Source organism: Physeter macrocephalus, chromosome 7 (genome assembly GCF_002837175.3).
Source record: "Physeter macrocephalus isolate SW-GA chromosome 7, ASM283717v5, whole genome shotgun sequence".
Classification (NCBI taxonomy): domain Eukaryota; kingdom Metazoa; phylum Chordata; class Mammalia; order Artiodactyla; family Physeteridae; genus Physeter; species Physeter macrocephalus.
In genome coordinates, this window is record NC_041220.1 from 62778082 (window position 1) to 62795482 (window position 17401).

General features: G+C 40.1%; 1 protein-coding gene across 7 annotated transcripts in view; it reads left to right on the plus strand.

The window, feature by feature from the left end:
• The window catches only part of SLC4A4 (solute carrier family 4 member 4), a 307397-nt gene that overhangs the window by 186766 nt on the left and 103230 nt on the right, over positions 1-17401 (plus strand). For all 7 annotated transcript variants that reach the window (XM_007110878.4, XM_028491893.1, XM_028491894.1 and 4 more), the window contains 5 exons: positions 2182-2339; positions 9305-9392; positions 11597-11751; positions 12386-12499; positions 14478-14652. In XM_007110878.4, coding sequence (XP_007110940.2) covers positions 2182-2339; positions 9305-9392; positions 11597-11751; positions 12386-12499; positions 14478-14652 — 690 coding nt within the window. The remainder of the gene's footprint in view (positions 1-2181; positions 2340-9304; positions 9393-11596; positions 11752-12385; positions 12500-14477; positions 14653-17401) is intronic.

Below are 17401 nucleotides of genomic sequence, written 5' to 3' on the forward strand. Positions count from 1 at the left end.
CGGACCCGTGTCCCCTGCATCAGCAGGCGGACTCGCAACCACTGCGCCACCAGGGAAGCCCACAGAGCTTTCTTCTTGTATGAAGTACCAAATGAAAGAATCTCATAAAAATGCTACTGAGGGTGATAGTTTGGGGGAATTAATTTTCATGGCACTTATTTTCCCTAATTAAGAACTCTTTAAATGGACATTGAAAATTAAATGTTACTATAATTTTTCATTACTGGGGAAAATTGGGCCATGTCTCTCACTTCCCATATCAGCAATAATCCATGGCAAAAAAAGTTCACTGTTAACTTTTGACTTGAGAGGAGAGACATTCATATTGATGATAAGTGTATCCCAGAAGTCTGTGTCTTTCATAAGGTCCTACAAAATTCTTATCTCCATCCTTTTATGATTGTTGAGATGTTCTCCTTGAGCTTTTGGGAGATGTTTCCCACTCACTGAAGGGTGCTTGAACAATCCTACTCTAAGTGGACCTGGGGAGGAGGGGAAAGGAACGAATAACAGCTACAAGGTAACTTTTCAAAGTGACTGTTAAGCAACGTTGACTCTCCAAGAAAACCACTTTACCCCTTTACCTTTCTCCTCAAGCTCCCCTGTATATCCCTCCTCCTCCTCACCATCAGATCACTCATATTTCACTGCAAAAATGTAAGTCCTCAGAAGCCCTCATCTTCACCCCACAAACTTCCCAGATCACCCCCATCTGTACCCTGCCTTCCCTAGCTGGGATTGATGAGCTCTCTGTGTTCCACCTGAAGTTAATCCTTCTACCTGTGCTGTGGACGTCATCTCTTCTCAATAGTTCACCGTTGCTTGAGCTGCTTTTGCATTTATCCCCTCTCTCCTGTAGCGATAATCTGTCTCTACTAGATCGTCCTCCTGCACACTCCAAAGTGTTATCATATTTCCCGTTAAAAAATCCCGTTTTATGCCTTCCTTCACCTACCTCCTTAATTCTTGGCTTTTCTTGGCAGCAACATTTCTCAAAATAATTCTCTCCACTCCCTGTCTCTACTTCTTTACCTCTCATTCTTTACTGGGTAGCCTGGTGTCCACTGCAACAGCTCTTGTCAGGATCACCCAGCCCTTCCAACCTTGCCAAATTCATTGGTTCCTTCTTAGTTCTCATCTTATTTGAACTTCAGCAGACTTTGATTCAGCAGCTGATACCCTTTCCTTATTGAGCCCTTTCTTCACCCGACAGTTGATGAAGTCCTGGTTCTCTCACTGGCTGCTCTTTTTCAATGTCTTCTGCTGATATCCCCTCCCGTTCCTATAAAAGGTAGAGTAGCCCAGGGTTTAGATCTTCTCCCTCTTCTCTACACTCACACCCGAGGTTGTCTCATCCTATCCCATGGTCTTAAATACTGCTTACATGGTGGTATCTCCTGAATTTATGTCTTTCTACTCCACATTTCCACTTGGACTTTTAGTAGGTACGTTCCGTCTAAGACATCCAAAACTTCTTTCTGTGGCCTTCATTTCCTTCACCACCTCTGCAACTTCATTTGCTGCCGTTTTCTCTTCTTTGCTACTTCAGCTCCCACCACACTTACCTACTTACTGTTTCCCTAACTGCCAAGCTCTTGCGTGTCTCAGAGGCTTTGCGCTTGCTGTTCTCTTTGCCTACAGTGTTCTTTGCCCAGATCTTTGCTTGGCTTGTCCCCTCACTCCAATGTCAAATGTATTTCTTCAGAGGCCTTCCCTGACCTCCCTGCCTAAAGCAGTACCCTCTAACGTGTTTTATTTTTCCTTCTCAGCACTTATCACTACTTTAAATCATATTTTACTTCTCCCCTGCTGGAATATGAGCTCAAGGAGGACATGTAATTAGTTGACGCATCCCTTATCCCTAAGGCTTAGATCAATTCCTGGCTCATAGGAGACTCTCAACTCATTTATTGAGTGAATAAGTATATGAATTGATATATATGTAAATATTGTTAAAACAATGTAAACCATGTGACTATACCCTCATGTAAACCATGTGACTGTACTCTCAATATTTTTGAATTCAAAGTGCAGAGAAATGTTTATTATGATAGAATGGTTAAACATAATAGAAGAATAGCTAGCTAGGGCTTGCCTGTTGCGTGTAGACTCACATAAAGGAAATTCTTTGAGTTCCCTTCTCTGGAAATAAGTTGTGTGTTCTTGGCTCTTCCCATGCAGCTGAAGAATAAGTTCATGAAAAAACTGCCACGTGATGCCGAGGCCTCCAACGTGCTTGTTGGCGAGGTCAACTTCTTAGATTCTCCTTTCATTGCCTTTGTTCGGCTGCAGCAGGCCGTCATGCTGGGTGCCCTGACTGAGGTCCCTGTGCCTACAAGGTAAGCTGCTCCCTGCCCCGCTGGGGTCCACAGTGTGCTGATGGGGACAGCTCCTCTCCCTCAGGCTAGAGAACCAAGAGTATGAGGGTACATCCAAAGCAAGTATGTTGGAAAGGTTTAACCCGAGATAATGGTTCCGTCTGATTTTCATGCTATCACATTACTTGGCACTTGTACAGTAGTAATAATAATAACAATGATAATAATTCATTGGGCTACAGGACAGTTTCTTATGGATTAGTGTATTTAATCCTCATAATGATTTTTTAAAGTATAAACTATAGGTATGTGGATTTTAGAGATGAAGAAACTGAGTTTGAAAGTTTAAGTAACTTCTCTAAGATCATATAGATGGTGAATGATTCAAAGGTCAGAGCTGCTTTCATTTGCTCTCTGTTTTATTAGAAAATTGGTAGTGGGTACATACATACATACATATGCACATTATATATATAGACATGTCTACGTGTACATATATAGGCATGTCTATATGTATATTATATATATACATATGTAAAAATCATTTACACACTTTACTGTTATGTGTTATGACTCATAAAATTTTAAGAGGAAGCATATTACTGTTATTACAATCATGTACTCATTACTCTGCACAATACTTTAGAAGTCATCCTCTTTTATTTCCTTCTGTAACTGAGCCCAGTAGAGGAGTTAGGAAGCTTGACTTGTGAAGTGCAATAGGTGAATAGAAGTTAATGCTTCACTTAAACTTGTGCTTAAGAAGAGTTTAAAGAGAAGTTTATAATCTTCAGGTTGACATTAGAAAATTATCATATAAATAGGAACGTTTTTGGGGGGGGTGCCTTTTGTGAGTCCCAGGGGACTTTTCTTTAGGTTTCGCACATGAGCAGGAAGGGCTGTGAATGCTCAGTGACCTCAGATGATCTGAGTGTGATCAACCAACAAGACAAGAGGGTCATGGTTTGTTCTGAGCCAACTTAGGAGGTAAATTAGGAGAACATTTCCTTATGGCCTCCCAATTTATAGATTACAGGCCATTCTTATCATACAGGCATTTTTACTCCATTTTTATATTTCTTAGACACTTAAGATAGGAATAATACTTGTCATATTACAATATAGGAATAATATAAGCAGTCATTGGACAAATAGCAGAGGAAAGGCGATGATCATATTCAATTAATGGGATTATCATGCTTTGTGTATTCTGTAATTTAGCTTTTTGCTTGAAAACATTCCAGCAGAGCCTTGCAGTTCTATCTGAGCAATCACCTGGCGAACAGCTAGCTGACTCAGATCGTGGCTGAAGTCCAGCTTGTGTGTCCCTATGGTTTTATTTTTGTCTCTTTGGACTAACTTTACTGGAGCTTGAAAGAAAAAAAGTGTGCCCAGAAGTGTTAAATTTCTCTTGCTTTTTCATTTTTATTATTATTTTTCTCTAGAAGCTACAAATAAAAAATATTTTAAAAGGCTTTTTGTTTAACAATAATACAAGTTCATTGAGTAGCAAGTCATGACTATTTTTGTGTCCCTGTAATCTTCTGCTCCTGTCTGGTTCATTTTCTTCTGTACTGGAGGGTGGTACTAGTCTAGAGGTACAATCCAGCATCATTTGAATAGAATAAAGGAGCCCAGGCAATTCAAGGGAATGTATTTCAATAATGTCATAAAGCTGTTTCAGGGCAATAATCTGAATAATATATCCTAGCATGTTAACGTTTTTCCAGGAAGTAGTCTTATCCATTTGCTGTCCTCCCAACAAGAGCAAGCTATAATCACTGAGTAGGGAGTCTCATTAGCTTTTTTGTGTATGAGTAATATGGGGCCATTTACAATGGCTGCATCCTGTGAAATACAATAAAGGAAATCCCACAAGGAGTGTGGTAGTCATTGTGAAGGATGCCTCTGCACTCAACCATGTGCTTTAACATGCATGCCACCCTGTTGTCGTGCAGGGAGACCGGAGAAGTCTGTTTCTGTGCACATCTTGTAACAACGGTCATTTTTCCTTTTGAAGGTGGAGGAATGTTAGGCTCTTTTGCTTATTATTATTATTATTACTATTTATCATAAACAGCATTACTACCGTGCATCTTTTAGGAAATGTGGTGGTAGCTGCTCCTCTTGTGTAGAATTCACAAGTTTCTCTATCTACTCTGCTCTTGGCTTGATCTGTTTTAGTTTTCTGCTTGCAGCTGGACTCCTACCAACTGTGTGGATGTTCTCCACATAGGGGCCCTTCTTGCCATCCATGTGAAAGCAAATAAACTCTGTCCTTTGATCTCTGGTGACTTGATAGGATATGTTTATGATTTTCTTAGCATCTTGCAGATACTTTGCTTGCTATCATCTTTTTTTTTTTTTTTTTTTCCTTTTGGCGGTATGCGGGCCTCTCACTGTTGTGGCCTCTCCCGTTGCGGAGCACAGGCTCCGGACACGCAGGCTCAGCGGCCATGGCTCACGGGCCCAGCCGCTCCACGGCACGTGGGATCTTCCCGGACCGGGGCACGAACCCGTGTGCCCTGCATCGGCAGGCGGACTCTCAACCACTGCTCCACCAGGGAAGCCTGCTTGCTATCATCTTACATCTGTCCATAGAGGCTGCCACTCAGTCATATATAGGGGCCACATGTGGATGAACATAATTCCCATTTTATAGTTGAGAGGTGGAGGCAAAGAGACGATTCCCTAGCAGTGCAGGCTTCTGACTCCGAGGCCAGGCTTTTAGGGAAAATCTAAGGAGATATCCAGAATGGATTGGAATAAAATACTTGAGCGTTTTCCCATGAAGAATAATCAAAGTTCCTGATCAGTTTGTCCTTTTCTGACCTTGATTTTCACATCTAAGGCAAATAGTTATTCAGGGAGCTCTAGCCCTCTAAAAAATTAGAATGCTTATTACCCCTTTATATCACTGTAAGTTAATACATATTTTATGTTATAAATAACAATCTGTCTAAAAGCAGTTATTTGTGCCTAATTGTCAAAACTATAAAAAATTGTATTAGAGGAATTGCGATGGAGGTCCTGCTAGTTCAGTTCTGTCTTGTGTAACAATCTTCCAGTTGCTCACTGTAATATGGTTGGTTACGGTGGGCTTGTGGTCCTCATGAATTTATTGTGGAAGGTACAGTTTAGCCACATTTTCCAAAGCCACTAAATATGAGTACTGACTTATTTGATTCACTGTTGTTTTGAAAGAAGGGAGTTAAGGACTGGTACATACTGAGTTAATTGTAGAAATAGCTGTGATATGTCAGGAAGGATGGGGGTGCACATCCTCTCTGAAAAGATTGAGTGGTTTAGGAAGGCTGGCTCTTTTTCTGATATTATGCTCTGTTTCTGCCTATAATTATTTTGTGAATGTGAGTATAGCCCAGTGGTTCTGGACACAGATCATCTGGTACTGATTTTTGTTGTGGAGAATGCTAGAGGCATCCTCCCCAGGAACAATTAGTTGTATGGAAAAGCGAGCGCATAAGAGTAGAAGGGCCTCATGAAGATTCTCGAGACAACCAGGCACTATTAAAAATTCTAACTATGACTTGTTTCTAGTTATGAGTGAATAAAAACAACTCAGGAACATAAATTATTTCCCCCAAGCCATCAACATGGGCTGTGCCACACAAATGTGATGTTTACTCTAATTTGTTAATAAAGAAAAAAAGCTTCTGGTTAAACATAACATCTGTCCGTTGACAGAAAACAGCTTGAGTCATGAAAGAAGTTTTCAGTACATTATAAAAGCTGAGTTTGGCAAGAGGTACTTCTATCATAAAAGTTGTAACAGCTTTTGCTTCTTTGAGGGTTAAAGAGGAGAGAACATGTCTCAGGCAGATGGAACTTCAACTTGATGAGTTGTTCTGTGTTGTTAGTTTTCCCAGATCTCTCATATCCCCATTTCAACAATGCAGTTCAAATTAGAGGCTTCTTAAGGGTTTGCTTTCCTACAGATGAAATTCTTGACCTGAGGTGATGTTTCCTGCTACTTGTAGATGTCCAGATTTCTTCTCTATATCATTTTAAGGAGATGGATTTACTGAATGGTTCCTTCCTGGAGTAATGTGAAAATTTAACTGATATGTAATATTTTATTTCTATTTGGCACTTGATGATTTCCATTAAAGAATATATATATATATATATATATAATTTTTTAAAAATAAAAATCACATTACCCAGGAAAGGGGAATTGTACCTTTGTATCTAGGTTAGTGAAACACTATAGCTCTCATATGCTGGGTTTACTGCTATAATAAATGTTATGGTCACCACTGGTCTATTACTGCCATTCATTCTTTGGTACTATTTAGTAAAGAGCAGAGTAAAAACTTTTAGAAAATGTATGCCCTCATCTTATAGTATTTAAGTTAGAGGATCCATTATTCTATCAGTTCTTGGACTAGTTACCCATTATCTGCCAAAGTTTTTATTTGAGGACTGTTAATGACTTGAGAGTCTCTTCCTCACTTTCTAAGAAGACACTATTTTGACTTTGTTGCCATTTAGTCAACCTGATCATTAATTTATGTGTCAGTTGATAAATGTGCATTTCTATAATGTGTATTTCTAAATGTAAAATTATCATGATGGAGATCCTAGGGAGAGGTAGGAAGAGGTAGAGAGTGGTTCTGGAAAGGTTTTAGATATTGCGTATTACTTAGACACTAGTACTTAGATACAATGAAATAATAAAAAATGACGAGCAAAGGAAATCCATTATCTAAAAATGTATTTAGTAAAGCATCCAGGTGTTAGTTATGTATTTTCTCTTACTGCACCACATCTGCCTTCTCCTGCCTAAAACTATGGACTTATTGTCCTGCCTGACAGCTGGCCCTTGGTAGACAGGTAAATAGGACTGGGACATGTGACCAGCACTGTAGGTGTTTCTTTTTTTTTTTTTGGCGGTACGCGGGCCTCTCACTGTTGTGGCCTCTCCCGTTGCGGAGCACAGGCTCCAGACGCTCAGGTTCAGCAGCCATGGCTCACGGGCCCAGCCGCTCCGCGGCATGTGGGATCCTCCCGGACCGGGGCACGAACCCGTGTCCCCTGCATCGGCAGGCTGACTCTCAACCACTGTGCCACCAGGGAAGCCCTGTAGGTGTTTCTTAATGAGATTTATATTTTACTGTAGTGGTTAAATATTTTGGTGGGGTGTTGCACTCAAATCAGTGATCTGCCCCTTCAGAGAAATGCATTGTACTGTCTGTCCATAAAAAAACACTTCATAATACTGTATGTAGTGGTATATAAATTAGGTCCAGCTTCAAAAGAAGAAAAGTTCTAGTTAGAAGAACTAAAATCCAATTCTAATAATGACTTCCTTCATACTTGAACAGACTTTCGCGCCTGCTGATTGCTTTTGCTATTTCTTCTACTGTGATAACACTTGAAAGCGAGTGTACCGCTCCACTCCAGAACTGGTTTCTAAGCAAATAAATACTGAATGGTGTTATGGTTATTCTGGTATAAAATATGGGTATTCAAACTTTCAGATTTACCTTCTTACATTCTCAATTTGGTTTCTTTTTCTTCACTCTTCGGATTGAATTTTATGATGAAAAAAGGAACTACCTATTCAAGGGCATTTGGGAACAGACCCTAATACCTTGAAGAGTGCTTGCTATCAGTCCTTTCTTATTTAAAGTGAGGTATAGGAATAAATTAGTAAAAAATAAAATTTTACTAAGAAAAGTGCTAAGCCATTCCTGGTCCCATAAAATCTTACCGAAGGTTTCTTGTCTTCAGCTAAGTATCCACAACATCTTTCCCCAGAGTGACCTATGGAAGTCATAGTTGGATAGCTTTTCTCTGTGAAGTCACAACTCTGATATATAGGTTGGGCAGGTATTATTAAGCAGAACCATGTGCTGAAAAAAACAGGAGGTAAGAAGTCCTATCTATCTACTCTGTCATTTATTAGGGATAGTCTTTGGGCTCATCCATAACTTCCTTGAACCTAGGTTTCTTCACCATTAAATGGAAATAAGATACCTGTCCTTATTGCAGAAGCTAGTAGGAGTTTAAATGATGTGTGAATGTGAAATGCTTTGCAGACTTTAAAAAGCTGTGCAAACATAGGATATGATCATTTTTATTGTCCTCATTATCTCCATGTTAGGTAAGACATGATCATAAGTAAGCAAGGAAGGGATTTATCTAGTGTTGCCTTTTGTCTATGTTTTAAAATTCATTTACTTACCAGGTTTCCTACTCCCCAGTTGAGACATGCATCTTTGCCCTTATGATCAGTGAGGGATTCCTTCCAACATGATAAGGGGTGAACTTAAGTGGAGATAAGCTCATTATTGCGAGTTTCAGGACCTGCTTACTATGGAACAGTGCTTTGTGCATTATCCAGAAAACAAGTTTGGAAAAGAAACTTGTTGACGCCCACGAAAGAATTTTAGCTGTGCATGGTGCTTTATTCTGAATTTCTCTCATATTTTTCTTTCTTTACTTTGGCTGTCAGCATGTGGCTTACTTGTAGAAGACTTGGTTTTTGCTGACTCCCAGCCACTTCTGAGTAGAAATATTTCTTAAAAATATGGAGAGGATCATTTGTCATCACCCATATTGGGTAAAGAAAAGTCAGAGGAATCTGAAGATGTACTAAGTCTTTCTCGTTATTGTGCTTAATGGCTTTTCTCCAAAGATTCTGAGGGTCAGAAGAAAGGGAGAGAGAAGAAAGTTTAGAAAAGAAAGATTGAATGACTTATAAAGTGAACCTTTCCTTCTCTGTGAAGAAGCTTCTCTGGTTTCCATGCTAAATTCTCCCTTGCTTCCAAATAAATGAAAAACAGTTTGTGTTTCACAACAGTGTGAAAGAGTATCTTTCCTATTAGCAAGAATATTACCTTTGTTTTAAAGGTGAATAGACCTAACCGTTTTATGAATTAGGGTAAATGTGTCTCAGTGTTATGTGTATTGAGTTTGATGAAATGTGTGTTATAGCCTTTGCTTCTTTCCTCTTCCATTAGGTTCTTGTTCATTCTCTTAGGTCCTAAGGGGAAAGCCAAGTCCTACCACGAGATTGGCAGAGCCATTGCCACCTTGATGTCTGACGAGGTAGGGAATCGGGAAGATGGTGATCTGTGAATGTCCTACTTGTGTTTTCATACTGTGAGTTGGCTGTCACAATTTATTCAGTTAGAATTATGTAGTTACCAACCTTCTTACAACATGAGGAACGGTCGTTCATGCAAATGAGCTGACATCTGCATTTGATAGTTTTCAAAAAATAAATTTTATGTTACAATAAGTCATATTTCCCTTTCTTCCTCTAAACTGAGGTATGTTAAATATTATTTAAAAGGTTCAAGACACTGTATTAACTTAATCTCTTAAAATGTTTAATATATTAATTCTGGAAACTCAGGTGTCCATATACTGTATTGTTTCAGAAATGATGGGTTCTATAAAATAATGCGTAATAAAATGGATAATGCCTTTTTTCCCTTACGTATCAGAAAGTACCTGTTTTTGTGGTTTTCTTATCTTATGGGAAGGAATGATACATATACTAAAATGCATTAGCAACTGTTACTGCAGAGCATCTAGTACGTTGGAATTATGACCATACTCTCCTAATAGCTTGAATGTCATTACACACATTGTAGACATGACGAAACTCCAAACTGGTCTCATAGGAGGAGAAATACTGTGAGAATATAGGAACACTAATTTCTGCTTTTGCATCTTTGTAGCTTACCATTTTCCCGAATATTGTGTTTTTGCTTCATTGCTTGATATGTTAGCTTCTCAATGTGTTAAGTGGAGAATAGAGCATTTAGCTATGGCAGTTCTATTTGGTGATTACCAGATGGTTACTTAATCTGGGAGCATTGATGAATAGCAATGCTGTTTTTTTCCCCTTGAGGCAACTAAGCAACTCAGTGGGTTCTTTCATTTATTTTTGCATATTTATGATTTCTTTAAAAAAATGATTCCTCCTAAGATGTATCAATTAGAAATGCTTTAGGCTGCAAATGACAGAATTTTTGACTTATTGTGACTTAAACAATTTAGGGTTTATTTTGTTCACATATGAGGACATTTGGAGGTAGGTGGTTGCTGGAGTTGGTTTAATTTAGCTGCTTAATGATAAATCAAGTGCCAAGGCTCTTGCTTTGTGGTCTTAAGATGGCTACTGCCGTCAACTCCAGTCACGTCATCTGTATGCAAGGCAGGAGGAAGGAGGAAGGGGGAAGTGTTAGTTGTGTCTGTCTCTTTTAACAGGTATTCAAAAGCTACCCCCCACCCCCTTTCTTTTTTAATCTCATGGGTCAGAATTGCCCATCCTTATCGTCAGGGTAGGCTGGGAAAATGACCGACTTTCCAGCCTCTACTAAGGGAAGTAGCAAGAGAAAATAAGGCTGTGGCTAATTATGTCCACTACAGATGATATGCTGGCACTTTGTATTGCCCTCCCCTCAACCCCACAACCTCCAGACGGTGTTGTTTGTTTGATAGCTTTAAAAAATTCTAATTGAGGAGAAGAGACTTAGTAGCGATCTTTAAGAATAAGTAAGGGTATCAAATAAGGGCCATCTTCTCTCCTGGAGACTAAAGAATTTGATTTAACGAGGTATGAAAGTCTTAGGTTATGTGTAAAGGACTTTCAGATCATCAGCCAGGTTAGAGGAATGGAGCGATTGACAAAGAGGATTATGGACATCTGGAGGCTCCTTCTTTGTATATTTGCATAAAAGACATAGAACATTTGCTGCCTTGGATGGTTTAGTTATTGCCTTGCTAAAAGATAGACAGATGATCACCTACATGAAGCCCTTTGCTTTAACACACATTATTTGGGTGTTTGAGAGCTGCAGTGTCTGAGTCTTAACTCAGTCTTAACAATCAGCTTGAACTTACCCTTCTTGAGTTATAAGCAATGGTTTGGCGCAGTAGTTTTTATTCTGGGGAATGATCTTCAGTATATTTCTCTAAACCATTTTCATCTGGCTTCCATCGCAACTATATCAGTAATGGTGCATACTAGTGGGAGATGAAAGGCAATGTTGTTTTATGGTATTGATAGAAAAAAATCACATAAAAGAAACACAGCTGTTTTCTCATGCCTCTACCTATATTCTTTGGGTTCATAATCTGAATACCAAATTATTTTGGGGTAAGCTGAACAATAGCAAACATGAGGCTATGGTTATAGTAATGTTAAAGTGGATTATGGATTGCATTCTTCAGGCTCTACATGATGTGAGGCATGTGGAGAGCTCTCTTGTTGGATCAGCACATCTCTTTTTATTCTTTAGGTGTTCCATGACATCGCTTATAAAGCAAAAGATAGGCAGGACCTGATTGCTGGCATTGACGAGTTCCTAGATGAAGTCATTGTCCTTCCACCCGGGGAATGGGATCCAGCGATCAGGATAGAGCCCCCTAAGAGTCTTCCGTCATCTGACAAAAGGTAAAATTTTCAGGCCATTGGGAGTTTTCATCCTTGAGAAGGAGGTTGTGTTTAGAAAAGGAAAGAGGTTCAGCCAGCTGCCCTAAGATTTTCAGGTTTCCATTCAACTTGAGGTATTATCTCTAATGAATCACACATGTGCCTTGGTTTGACATTTCGTTGACACTATCAAATGAATGTTATATGTTGTGATATTCTTTAGTGATTACAAATTAGAGATCTCAGATTATGATATTGTAATACATTGTAGAGATTCTTACGGGTTGTTTCGGGGACTCCTTGTACATGTGGAAAGATTCGTTTACTCAAGATGACTCCCTGTAGATGTAAGAGGTTAAGAAATTGGATGAGATAATTGAGGGGAAGCCATTTTCTAGAAATCTGTGTTTTTCCAGGTGAAACAATTTCCCTCTTATACAACATACAAGTTATTCAACTTTCTGTTCATCCACTCATTTGTCTTGGCTCTCAACAGAACACTTCAAAAGTTGTTTGTTAGGATGGCAGCCGGAAATAATTGTCTTTCCCCCAAAGGGCTTTCGGTCCATCTCTTTATTAGCTAGTGCACGACCCAGCTAAGAGGCAGTTGAATGAAATAAACTAATCTTTTCTTGGGCTCTGTTGTCTTGCTTAGAAAGAATATGTACTCAGGTGGAGAAAATGTTCAGATGAACGGGGACACGCCCCATGATGGAGGCCACGGAGGAGGAGGACACGCGGATTGTGAGGAATTACAGCGCACTGGAAGGTAACTTATGGATTCGTCTGTCGTTCATGAGGAGGTTCTCTTCCGATCTGAATTTACCTTCATCTTTCTGTCAGCATTTTATAAACCTGTTTGTACATTTGTTTGGTCAGCCAGCACACATTTATGGTGCACCTGTTAGTCACAGGCACTTGGGATGCAGCAGTGTATGAAAGAAAAACCCCTTTCCTTATGGGTCTTACCTTGTAGTGGTAGGAGACAAACAATGAGCAAATAACGAAATGTGGATCTGGTTTTATGGGGCAAAATAAAGCAGAAGTAGGGAGTTTTTGTGATGGGAGAAAGGTATTAGGTATTACCATGAGTGAGGGGTGTTAGAGAGAAAGAGCTCGTTGGGTGTTGCAGGAAGACTGAATATTGTGCCAGTCTTCCCCACTTGGCTTTCATGATTCCCTCTCTCCCCGGTACATTTACTCAGAAGTGGGTAACCTGTTCAGAAATGAGTAACTCCCAGGCTACAATCTCCTGGGCCTGCAGTGGGGAATTCAGGTTTCTCAGATCGCTTTGGTGAAGTCTCCTTACACTAGGATTTCCTTCATGGTTAGGTTCTCCATTTCATTTTGGGTTAACTACAGTTTTAAGTAGGATACTCATTTATGAAGATATGGCTTTTTAAAAACACTGCAGATTTTTTGAAAACACAAAAGTAAGTCATTTTAATATGCAGTCGAATCTGAATGAAATTATGTTATTTTCTTCCCCTGATGACCCACTTGGGTTTCTCTCCCAAATTAAGAGGACATTATTTCTCTCCTCTTCCATCTTAAAGAATAGAGAGTAGAACCTTCTCCTTCCCCCATTTTTTTTTTTTCTGACTAGTTCTTTACAAACTATTTCCATTAGGACTATCCTTTTCCTTTTTTACAGATATAATTTTCGGGATTTAACTTTTTAATTTAATCAGACTGTAATTTCCTTCTTCCATATTTTACCTTCCCTAAATGTATTGCATGTCTGCAGCATGGCTGGTACCATGTACAGCCCTGTGCATACCCAGAAAACTAAAGCAGGGCACTGAGTGCAGCTAAGATAGACAGGCAATCCTGAGAAAATGTGATAGCCCTTAGTGAATGTCTGAACTATGAATGGAGGGTCAAGACCTCAGAGGGCTGTTGAGCTCTGAGGGAGGACATCATAGGCAGAAGGCACAGGCATGGGAAAGGCTGAGCGAGGTTTGGTTCGGGGCGGGGGTGGGGAGTGAGTTGACAGATGCATGAGTCAGCTGACTTGCCGACGAATGTGATGGGTCTCAGCTTGGGGTGCTCTTCCATGACACACCTGCATGGCTTCCTTCCTTAATTCCTTCCAGTCCTCACCCCAGAGTCACTTGCTTGGGAGGCCTGATCTGGCCACTCTAAATTTCAGCCACAGCACTCTAGCATTTAATAACCTGCTTCCCCACTTAATTTTTTCTTTGATGTTTTAGCACCATGCATTTTACTTATTCCGTTTCTCCCACGCAAGAAAGTAACTCCATGAGGGTGGGTATTTTTTTCCTGTGTTGTTCACCGCTGTTTTTCCAGCACCCAGAATAGTGCTGGGCATGTCACAGATGCCCAATAAACAGTTGTGGAGTGAATGAATGAGTGAATGAATGAATGAGGCTGGAAGGGAAGCTATGACAAGATTATAAAGGGCCTTATATGATCTGCTCACATGTTTGGATGTTTTTCTTCAGACAGTGAGAAATTTAATTCATCTACACAGTTCATTCTCGTCTAAAGACCAACTGTCTAGTCTTTAGGGAATGTGATGCCTAATTTGGTGACCAAAAAAGAGACAGATAGAAGATTTATTCTTCACAGTCTTCTGGTTTTATCTTAAGTGGTTGAAGAGTATCTTCTAATTCAAACACTTTAAATACAAATTCTTTTTGGTTAAATTATCTCTAAGTTATGTCTTGGTTAATTTGATGGTAATTTAGTTTATGTTGTCACGTGTTTGCTTTCTCCCTATGCAGGTTCTGTGGTGGACTAATTAAGGACATAAAGAGGAAAGCACCATTTTTTGCCAGTGATTTTTATGATGCTTTAAATATTCAGGCTCTTTCAGCAATTCTCTTCATTTATCTGGCAACAGTAACTAATGCTATCACTTTTGGAGGACTGCTTGGGGATGCCACTGACAACATGCAGGTGGGTTTGGTTTGGGGGAAGACACAAATAGTACAGCCCAGATTGCCTTCCTCACCCCTACAGCTCAGCTAGAAGCAGATGGCCTTTCAGTTACTCAGCATGATTTTCTTTCTTTTGCTAGATGCTGCATTTTACTTTGCTTCTGGCCTGCTGCTGTATTTCCAGCATTTTAGTAATTACAAAAATAGCTTGATGAAATCTGGCTTGAGTCACAAGTGGGGAAAAGAAGGGAAGGAAATGAGGATACACAATTCTGTTTGGGCAAAAGCGTAGCAGCTGCTTTAGTTTTGTGCTGGGTATAAGGTTAAGATCTTCTATTACCTTGAGTGAGTGGACCATACTATTAAACCTGATGATATATCAAGTTTGGGGGAATGCCTGGTTAGCTTCCTTTTTCATGTGAGAAAGCGACTGAGTGATTTGCTCAAGATTGGATTTGCATCTCTACTGGTAGAGCTCAGCTTTAAGGAATAAAAGCTAGGTGTTGATTTTCCTGTTCCTGAATCTGCCTCTCATTAAGCTGTGTAGACTCTAGCATAACTTATTTTGTATAAACCACAGTTTGTTGGTTACTTTGCAGGTGGCATTCACCCTCCTTTTGTATCAATAATAGCGGAAGCTTTAGCTATAGAGAAGATATTTTAAATTCCCATAATCAGAAAAATATGTACAAAACTACTCTTAGTTGATCCAGTCATTAGGGAAAAATAGGTATTGTGCTAGGTGCTGAGTGAGTAGTGAGTGAAGCTGAAAACAAACAGATTCAAGCCCTTTTCAAACTCTGTCCTTCTATGTTACTACTTATTACTGTTTAACCTATGTGACATTCATAAGTTCTGCCAACCAGCTTATTTAAAAAAAAAAATACAGCTGATTCCAAAAGATTGCTTTTCTTCTACTTCTGTTTTCTCCCCTGGTCACATTCGTGTTTTAGATTTCTGCTTAAACACAAAATTAAGATGGAGACTCTCTATGACGTCTATGTTGACCCAAGCAAAAAGGGAGACATTACATAAACAATTGTAATTCATCTGTTAAGAGAGCTTTTATCTTTTAGCCTTTATCTATTGCTGCAAAGCACGTTACCCCTAAATCCAACGCTTCAAACAACCATTTTATTATTCTCTCTCATGGTTTTGGTGGTTGATGGACTCAGCTGGGTGGTTCTCTTTGGTCTTCATAGACTTGTAAGTGAGATGGCAGCTGAGGTTGGAGTTGCCTGAGGGCTTCTTTAGTCACATGACTGGTGCCTAGGCTGGGATGTCTGGTAGTTGGGGACTGAGGGCTCCCCACATGACTTTTCCTAGGGCTGGCTTGGGCTTTGTCCCAGCTGGGCACTGTGATGACTCCTAAGAGCTCCTGCTCCATTGGAAGGGGGCAGTTGCCACTTGGCTTTGCTTGTTCCCATGTGAATGTGCACTCAGGATTCCTTCATTTTCTGATTTTCAAAGAGAGATTGAAAATTCTATTTCTTACATGAAATCTGGTGGTTCTTAAATATTGGTAACTGATTAACAGTTTTAAAGTTACATTGTTCTGGCCAGAAAGCACATTCCCTAGGCATAGGGAATCGAAACCAAGTGTGGTAGGACACAGAGATGAAGAATATGAAGAGGATGTTTCCCCCTTTTTTTCCTCATTCATAAGACAAGAATGAATCTATTAAATTGTAACAGTGTTGTCAGTAATGGTATTTTTAATAAAATCTGATCTGTATTCAAATTGGGCAGCTATTCTTCATCTAAATGAGAGCATAATGATAACTAAAGCACATCATTCAAGAGAACAAGTGGAAAAGAAAGCACTGGGGAAGCACCTTGAGGCCAGCATGAAGAAGATAATACAGGCAGCCTCATGTTAGGAAAATCAGACCTTCCTCCCCACAGATACATCAGAAACACATGTACACGTGGAACTGCTCCTATAGAACACCCACTGAACGCTGGCAGAAGACCTCAGACCTCCCAAAAGGCAAGAAACTCCCCACGTACTGGGTAGGGCAAAAGAAAAAAGAATAAACAGAGACAAAAGAACAGGGACGGGACCTGCACCAGTGGGAGGGGGCTGTGAAGGAGGAAAGCATCAGAAACACATGTACACGTGGAACTGCTCCTATAGAACACCCACTGAACGCTGGCAGAAGACCTCAGAACTCCCAAAAGGCAAGAAACACCCCATATACCTGGCCGTGTGGATGAAAGGCTCTTGGTACTCCAGCCAGGAGTCAGTGCTGTGCCTCTGAGGTGGGAGAGCCAACTTCAGGACACAGGTCCACAAGAGACCTCCCAACTCCACGTAATATCAAATGGTGAAAATCTCCCAGAGATCTCCATCTCAACACCAACACCCAGCTTCACTCAATGACCAGCAAGCTACAGTGCTGGAAACCCTACGCCAAACAACTAGCAAGACAGGAACACAGCCCCATCCATTAGCAGAGAGGCTGCCTAAAATCATAATAAGGCCACAGACACCCCAAAACACACCACCTGACATGGCCCTGCCCACCAGAAAGACAAGATCCAGCCTCATCCACCAGAACACAGACACTAGTCCCCTCCACCAGGAAGCCTACACAACCCACTGAACCAACCTTACCAACTGGGGACAGACACCAAAAACAACAGGAACTACGAACCTGCAGCCTGCGATAAGGAGACCCCAAACACAGTAAGATAAGAAAAATGAGAAGACAGAAAAACACACAGCAAATGAAGGAGCAAGGTAAAAACCCACCAGACCTAACAAA